The sequence below is a fragment of the Sinocyclocheilus anshuiensis genome, unplaced genomic scaffold, assembly GCF_001515605.1.
Source record: "Sinocyclocheilus anshuiensis isolate Anshui unplaced genomic scaffold, SAMN03320099.WGS_v1.1 scaffold2523, whole genome shotgun sequence".
NCBI lineage: Eukaryota > Metazoa > Chordata > Actinopteri > Cypriniformes > Cyprinidae > Sinocyclocheilus > Sinocyclocheilus anshuiensis.
Window position 1 is genome coordinate 36,068 of NW_015555894.1, and position 8,704 is coordinate 44,771.

Genomic DNA, 8,704 nt, shown 5'->3' on the forward strand with positions numbered 1-8,704 from the left:
GCATGTGAGGATCCTGCAGGTGGCCGATCATTTATAGCCTTTTCTCACAGCAGCGGGAATAACAGAATTTCTTAATATGCAATTCGAGTGGTATGACAATTAGAGATTAGACTGTACAGAAATCGATATCTACACGCTAATACACACTATACACATAGTCACGTAATGCTGATGTTGTTAACATTAACAATTTGACAAAAAAGTATAACAATAATAATAATTTGCACGGTTTGATGTGATATGAGCTAACCGATCTTTAGATTTAATCACCATTGGTAGCGAGATTTATTGTATGCTTTTTCCCTCAGTTGGTCAGAACAAATGTGGCAGACTTGTTACTTACTTGTTCAGATGGCAATATACGGTGAAAATGCTTATTTTGGTCATATATTCCAAGACGTGGGCTGGAATCGGTGATTCCGAAGTACAGTAAATATCCACACCGGTGCGGTGACTGACAGCCACACATTCACCTCAAAACATTAGATTCATCTGCGCTGGAGCCGTGCCGGAGCACAACCCACGCAAGGAAGATAATTCCGCAAATAACTGCAATTGCAGGTTTTCAAACAGACAAAGAGGCAAAATTTACGGACTGCAGCTTCAAGATTTTAGTTCATTTTATTACATTTTATATTTATTATATTCTGATCTGTGAGTGGCTTCTCAGATCTCTTCATGGGGTGCCGATGACAAAAGGTTTTATAGCCATATAGCAGTGCATGTTTTAAAAGGTCGGTCGACATAATAATAATACAGTGAGCATTCACTGATGAGTGCCCCACCTGAATTACACACCTTGGATTGGTTCCTACCAAAGATAGTGTTAAATGTCCCACACAAGAAATAAGATCACAAAATACATTATTAACTAAGCAGAAAAGAAGATTTTGGGAAGTTCCCATGCCCTGGGGGTACCTGCAAAGTAACTGAGACCAAAGGCTCTTTGATAACTTTGGCCTGTTTTCATTGTCTGCAGATGATCCAAGCCAAGTTTGGTGAAGGTCAGATAAGTTGTTTTTCTGAACCCATATCAGTATGCCAAATGTCATTAGGCTTCCACTGACCACAGTGCAAAGGACGCAGAAAGAAAACAATACAAGATGTTTTTTTATACACCCCATTTTTTAAGGGGGTTCCGTGGGGGAAACTGTGAGAGACTTTGTTAAACATATGCAGGTAGTACACACTTCAACATGTTGCAACTGAGTCTCAATCCGGTTCTGGTTGTAACAAGCAAATAAAACCCTCTAACCGGCTGTTGATGTTTGCAGAACAAGAAGCAGCAGCAGACGTTCAGTCAGTCTCACTGTTATATGGCTTTGTATCGCTTTAAAGCCATCGAGAAAGATGACCTGGACTTCCAGTGAGTCATATTTGTTAACATTTCAGTTTAGCCGTAGCATTCATAGTCATAAGCATCATAAGTTATTTCTTAGTTTCATTTGTAAATCGGGTCAGGTGTGCTAAGTGTGTGTTTGTGTTTCAGTCCAGGAGATCGCATCACAGTGCTGGATGACTCCAATGAGGAGTGGTGGAGGGTGAGTTCCTCCTGCTGGAATACTGTAAGAAAAACGGTTCTTTCATACGTTTATCAGCAATGGGATGACTGGGAGAGATCTCGACAGACGTCTCCTCACCACAAAGGATTACAACATTTATCAAGGACACATGCAGAGCTAAAATATTATTGCTTCATTTCATTGTGTCACACAAATACAATGGAGTGGATAAAACCATGTTATGCAACTTACAAGCAAACAGGAAAGAGGAATGAAAAGGATACAAAGGCTGAGATATAATGGTTGCAATCCATACTCTGGTTGGCTTGAGATTTTCAGATATAAAGCTGGATTTATAACACACATCTGATCAAATAATGCATGTATAATTAGGTTTTCACACAAACAACATGCACCTCCTGTGGCAACATTTCCCTGATAATGATATGCAGAAGAAAGCAAAAGGGAGATTAAGATTAATGGGTCATTTAGTTTACAATTACTAAGTAGTTGCTAAAAATAGAAGAATAGCTTATTCTTAAAGTGTTTACCCCTTAAACTGAGATAGGAAAAATAGAGAATAGAGGAAAACATACACACACACACACACACAGATTAATGGATTAAAGTGTGTGTTCTAGGGTAAGATTGGGGAGAAGACAGGATACTTGCCCATTAATTACATCATCAGGGTGCGAGCCGGTGAGAGGGTGTATAAAGTGACACGCTCCTTTGTTGGAAACAGAGAGATGGGCCAGATTACCCTGAAGAAAGATCAGGTCAGTGTGTGTCTCTGTGACTGAAGAGAGATGAGTGAATGATATTGTTTGTTGTTCTCAAAGAGGAAAGCTGGGTTTTTTTGCTGCAGCAGGTTAATTTTTCCAATATTTTTTATTGTAAAAAGTCTTTTAGCCAATCAGTGCACACAGCTGCTTCCTGTTGACTTCACAGTGCAAGCAGCTTCTCAATTATATGAGGTAAAACAGAAACGCCAAAGAAAAGAAAAAAAAATATCAGTGAGAAGATGAAAGAAGTTTTTTTTTCTACCATTTTCTGTACAATACTTTAATGGTAAATACACAAAGAAATGTCAAAACAACATGTTATTTGCATGTGATTCTGTTCAAAATGCGGCAAAAATAACAGGAATGCCTGGGAAGAAGGCTGAAACATTCTTGGCTTAAAGGATATGATATCATAATGTAATACACACCAACTATACTGTAAGACAATTATCATCTTCTCATTAGTGCAGATAAGGGTGGGTGGCACCATGCGTGAAGAAGTCAACAGGAAATCCCCTCATCCCTGTATGTCCCATATGAAAAATCTGGTCATCCTAATTAATGTTTGTACCTGAGAAATGTATTTAGAGGCAGTTTATTGACTGATTACTGATTGATTGTTCAGATCTCAGCATGTATAACTGTGTCCTGGTTTGTAGATTGTGGTGAAGAAAGGAGAGGAGGTGAATGGATATCTGAAGGTCAGCACTGGCCGCAAACTGGGCTTCTTCCCTGCCAACCTGCTACAGGAGATCTGAATGAAGGAGTTTTAATCCTGAAGAAAATAAGTAAAGCAGAAGAATGGATGGAGAAAGAGGAATAAACAAACAAGACATGACAAGAAAGACAACAATATCTGACCTCACTGTCACTTTGACAGGAATATGAACGTGTGCATGTACACAGGGTCTAAATTTAACACTCACCAAGCACTATATATGAATACAAAAGATCTTTACTCAGAAGGTAAAAACACAGTTGCTCACCCGTTGACCAGTCATTTTATCAGGAACATAATACATGAATTCACACTGTAAGAATGATAGTCTAATCCTAGCTGAGCGACATAGATGTTTTCTTTAGAAAACGGTTTGTATCACATCACTACATTTTATTTACAAAAGGTTTGTTTTCTCTAGAACTCATTGTGGCAATACTTACATTGACATCTGAGATTAGCCAGTCTCCATGATTTTGTTTTTGGTCGCTTAATGTGATCAGTGGTTTTTATCCGTTCCTGGAGCCCCCTCAACAGCAGACATTTTACATTTCTACCTAGAACAGGGTTGAAAACCACTGTCATAGGTTATATGATTAAATGACACGACATAATGATCTGCTTCTGATGAATATTTTTGAGAGTTTTAGTAATTTCTGTGAGGGCAAATCTCAATGCTACACCATACAATGACCTTCTAGAGAATTGTGAGCTTGTTGGAACAGCTTGCGAAACAGAGACTTTTCTGCATTAGCATTAGTTCCTCTAAACAAAGTGAGTCACTAATGAAATGCTTTACTGAGGTGTGAAAGAACTCGAGTGCTGAAGCCTGCTGAACACCTTTGAGTCATTCTGGAAGTACACATTTCTCTGGAATTGTGTGACATAGCATTGGAATGGATGGAATAGCCAACCCTCTCAATTATATTCTTTCATTGCTCTGAATGTCTGGAAGAAATTGGCATAATGGGTGAAACTGCTTTAACACATTTAAGGTCCCCCTAAAGGCCAAATGGGATCATTGATTCAAATACTGTAAATATTCCTGGCTCAAACTAAATGGCTGAATTTGTCAAATAATAGGTATGTCCTTGTTCAGTTTGCGAACCAATGATTTTGGGGTGGGTACCAAGGAGGCATACAGTACAGTGTCTATTCATTAGTATTCCCATTCATCTCCGTGACAGGTGCTCAACTGGACACAATCATAAATGTCATGTGATTTATCAATTTAAGAATGAACATATAAACATAAATCTATTATATTTTAGTCTAGCTCTCAGAAAATAAATAGAAATTACAGTTGTGTATTATAGTAGATGTAGAATTGATATTCCTTGCAAATGGTAAAAATTATAAAAATAAAAAAAATTACAACCTGATTAGCCATTTGGTTATCATATGAGTGTGCATAAAATATGCACCAAGATGTAGTAAGAAAGGAAATGTTAAGTTTTAATTTCTCATAATGACAATGTATCTTTCCTGTCAATAAAAACATAAAATACAATACAATTGCAAATATTTTCTTTTTTTTAAAGAGAATTTTTTTTTGCCTTTATTGTGATAGGACAGTATGATGACAGGAAGCAAAGTGGGAGAGAGAGAGGGGGACGGGATCGGGAAAGGTCCGCGAGCCAGGACTCGAACTCGGGACGCCCAAAGTGCAACGGTGCAAATGTGGCCGTGCTGCATCGGCACTGACAACATTCCAATTTTTTACTGAAATTTCAATAATTACTGTGATCATGTCAGAAATAAGATTGACACAACATTTTAATGTTTCATTGTAACTTTTCATTGATAATTTATAATTTATAAATTAAATTAATTTAAACACATAGTATAAATAAAAACTGAAGTGCTGCATGATCAGATGCCAGCTAACAAAAAAGGTTGTATCGTGTAGGGTCCCCTTGACGTTGTGCAGACGTTCGTGAAGATGTCCTCCGGATGTTCACGGGGACATTTACAGGACATCCAGTGGCCATTCGTGATCACTTGAAGTCCTCTGAATGTCATTTTATTTTACTTCTTGTCTAACCAAAGAAGATAGACACATGCAAAATAGTTGGGAAAAAAGTAGGCTACATTTTATTTGAACAATTAAAAAGATTAAATTCAATTACGGAAATAGTCGGCAGCCCTGCACAGGACTTGCTTGAGAAGAATGTCTTCAAAGAAGTGTGTTTTTGGATGTGAGGGAAAGAAAGCCTTGTTCAGCTTCCCAAAGAACCCAGCGTTACGTAAACAGTGGATGCAGTTTGTTTTTCCGGAACAGCAACGGAGTTTCGCACGTGTGCGTTTGTTCATTTCAGTAACGAATGTTTTATAAACAAGGCCCAGTTCAACGATGGATTTGCACATTGTTTGATACTGAAAGATGGACCGCGGTCCCAGTGATAAAAGATCCCGGTTATGAGTCAGAACCGCAGGCGGTAAGTAAAACTGCAACAAATTTCTGTGTTCGGTTGGCAATCGGCACGTAAGCGCTTGGGACTCTTTAGCTCCGCCCACGGCACGCCTCCAGGAGCTCGGCAGTTTTCGGAGAGAATCGTAAAGACTCTTCGGAGATATGAAGGATGCAATACTACTATATACACTGTAAAATCTAATTAGTTCGGCTTACTTAAAAAAAGCATGCAAACCAATTGCCTTGAAAAAACGAAGTAAAGTGAAATAGGAATAGTATGTTGTAGTGACAAATGCTTAGTTAGTATAGTTTACTTACACGAGAGCTCTAGTAACTAAAAAAGAACTGTAGGGGGTACTTGATCCTTTCATTTAGGTTTACTCATGACCACAGGCGAATCAAGACCTCATGGTGCCCCTGGGCAACAAGTGCACAAGTGCCCCCCCAACCCCGCCAAAAAAAAATGGCAACAAGATTGCTCCTTCTTTTCACTTTACTGAAACTACCAAATTATAAGCTACATGGAATTTCACAGTCTTTGTAGAACACAACATGAAAAGATCATAGAACTCTTTGTAATTAAATATTTTTTTAAATGACAACAGTCATCAGCAGATGTCAAACACCTTACAATGCTCACACCACACACAAAAAAATCAAGAATGCTCATTCTTATCACTGTACTGAAACTGACAAAATAAACATGACATTTCATCTCTAGAATAGAGCATGAAAAGATCATAGAAGTCTTTGTTAACAAATGTTTTTAAATGACAACTGTCATCAATAAATGTTAATTTTACGCACACGCACTCACACACCTTACAATGCCTTCTTTCTGGATTTTGACCATGCAAACTGGCATATGATGTCTTCAAAATCTAAGCTCCTAACCAACTCAGATTCAATGGCAAGCAGGGAAAGCATGGAAAGGCGTTTCTGTGTCGTTGTCCTAAGTTCTTTTTTTATTTGTTTTAGAGTAGAAAAAGACCTCTCTCCTTCACAGTTAGTGATTGGAAGAGTTAAAAATAGTCTCAGTGCAACAAAAACATTAGGAAATGTTGTCTTAAGACCATTACGATCAATAATTTGCAGCAGCTCTGCAGGTGAGGTCTTGTCTTTGCTGAAATGTCTGAACTGAATGAGTTCATCAGCCAAGGCTTTGTCTAGGTCTTCTGGATAAGTTGAGGAAAGTTTATCAGCTCCTGTGCGCAAGTCACTTTCTGTACAGTCTTTGTAGAAGAGAACACCAAAAAGATCATAGACCTCTCTGTAAGCATCAATTAGTTTTGACAGGCATGACCTCAGCCTGTCCATGATGACATAATATGCCTCAACCTTAAATCTGTGACTCCCGTCAGTAAATGTTACGTTATCAGAGGATTCGTCTACAAACTGCTTTCTCTTTCGCTTCCGACAGACGTCGTATTGGTAAGACTGAGTAACGCTTATAGCACGTGCGGATGCTTCTATCTCAGCAAACTGCTCTCGAAGTGTGCCAACATAAGAATTTAACGACTCCAAAAGATCAAAAGCAGTCCATGTCGCTTTTTTGCAGATGAACGCTTGTTGCATTAAATCTGGTTAACACCCTGTCCCACAATATTGTAATCAACACTGTTTCCAGTTGATTCAGCTTACAAACAAGTGCGGCAGCATCACGTCTAGTGTCTGCCTTCTCATCACAATCTTCGGCCATTTTTGCACGTGCTTCTCTGACTGCATTGTAATTTTCATGGAGAGCTTTGGTGGAATCGGCCCTGCAGCTCCATCTTGTGCTACACAGAGATTTAAGTGTCAGACTACTGTGAATGTCATTGTCATGAAATATCCTGTTCCAGCGATGAGTGGATGCGCTGCAAATGTATAAAGTGATTGTAATAAATAAAAAAAGGAAGTGACCTCCTCACAGCACTCATCTATGCTGTTGACACCTACAAGATTCAAAGAATGACTGGCGCAGGGCATATAGTGAATTAAAGGGTTTTGCATTTTCAGGTGCGCTTGAAGTCCGTTATATTTACCTGCCATATTACTTGCATTATCATAGCTCTGCCACGGCAATTTGCCAAGTCCAACCCCAAGTCTCGCGCCATTTTTATTACACATTCTGCAAGGCTTGCGCCTGTGTGGCTATAGAGGGGTTCAAATTCAAGAAATCGCTCAACTTCTTTGCCTTCAGCACTTACGAATCTCGAAATAAAAGTCAGCTGGTCTACGTGAGAAAGATCTGGTGTTGAATCTACAACTACAGAGAAGTATTTGGCCTGTTGGATTTCAGCTGCTATGATTTTCTTAGTTTTCTCGCCCATTAACGAGATAAATTCTTCACAGATTCTAGAAGACAGGTAAGATGGCTTACCTTTACCATTCTGTCCATGTTTCTTTATATGTTTTTGTAAAAAGGGGTCAAACGCAGCAATCAGTTCAAGCAAACCAAGGTAATTCCCGTTGTGTGGTGATCCCAGTTTTTCGTCATGGCCTCGGAATGCAAGTCCCCTCTCTCCCAAAAGCTTGACAACAGAAACTACACGCCTCAACACCTCCTTCCAATAGTTTTGTTCCACCACTATCTGCCGGCAAAGGGAAGCATCCACTGTAGATAGATGTTTTGATCTGTTCAATAAAGCAAGCATGTGGTGTCGGTGATCAACACTTTTTTCGTGGTCAGATATCCTCTCGGGATGCTTCCAGTCACAGAAGCCATTAATGAAATTTTGTTCATTAATGAAGACTTTGCGATGAAAAAAGTTTGCATGCATAGCAATAAACTAAACCAGTTGACGGCTCTACTCTCTCTACACACATGACTGCGTGTCTTCCCACAGCTCCACATCTATCATCAAATTTGCTGATGATACTGTGGTTCTGGGCCTCATTTCCAACAACAATGAGGCCGCATACTTGGATGAGATAGAGCAACTCACATCATGGTGCCAGGACAATTGTCTCTCTATGAATGTGAGTAAAACTAAAGAGCTGATTGTGGACTTCAGGAAGAGACCGCAGCGGCCCTATACTCCTCTTATGATCAGTGGGACCCCAGTGGAGAGGGTGAGCAGCTTCAAGTACCTTGGTGTAAACATCTCCAAGGACCTGACTTGGACTTCACACATCCAAACTCAGGTTAATAAAGCCAGACAAAGACTGTACCAACTGCGACAGCTCAGAAAATTCAGGGTTTCGCCAGCAATCCTGAAAACTTTCTATTCAGGGCCATAGAAAGTGTATTGACTCAGTGTATCTCAGTGTGCTATGGGAACAGCTCCAGTCAAGACTGCAAAGC

At 39.4% G+C, this 8,704-nt stretch overlaps 1 protein-coding gene and 1 long non-coding RNA gene across 2 annotated transcripts in view; one reads left to right on the forward strand and one right to left on the reverse strand.

Moving 5' to 3' along the window:
* Positions 1-3,510, reverse strand: part of LOC107675893 (uncharacterized) — an 11,496-nt gene extending 7,986 nt beyond the window's left edge. The window contains exon 1 of the long non-coding RNA XR_001632655.1: positions 3,445-3,510. This is a non-coding gene — a long non-coding RNA (uncharacterized LOC107675893). The remainder of the gene's footprint in view (positions 1-3,444) is intronic.
* Positions 1-4,358, forward strand: part of LOC107675892 (SH3 and cysteine-rich domain-containing protein 3) — a 14,598-nt gene extending 10,240 nt beyond the window's left edge. Inside the window, exons 10-13 of the mRNA XM_016470391.1 lie at positions 1,275-1,366; positions 1,490-1,541; positions 2,144-2,281; positions 2,947-4,358. Of these exons, the coding sequence (XP_016325877.1) occupies positions 1,275-1,366; positions 1,490-1,541; positions 2,144-2,281; positions 2,947-3,045 (381 nt within the window). The 3' untranslated portion in view covers positions 3,046-4,358. The remainder of the gene's footprint in view (positions 1-1,274; positions 1,367-1,489; positions 1,542-2,143; positions 2,282-2,946) is intronic.
* Positions 4,359-8,704: the final 4,346 nt, after the last annotated feature.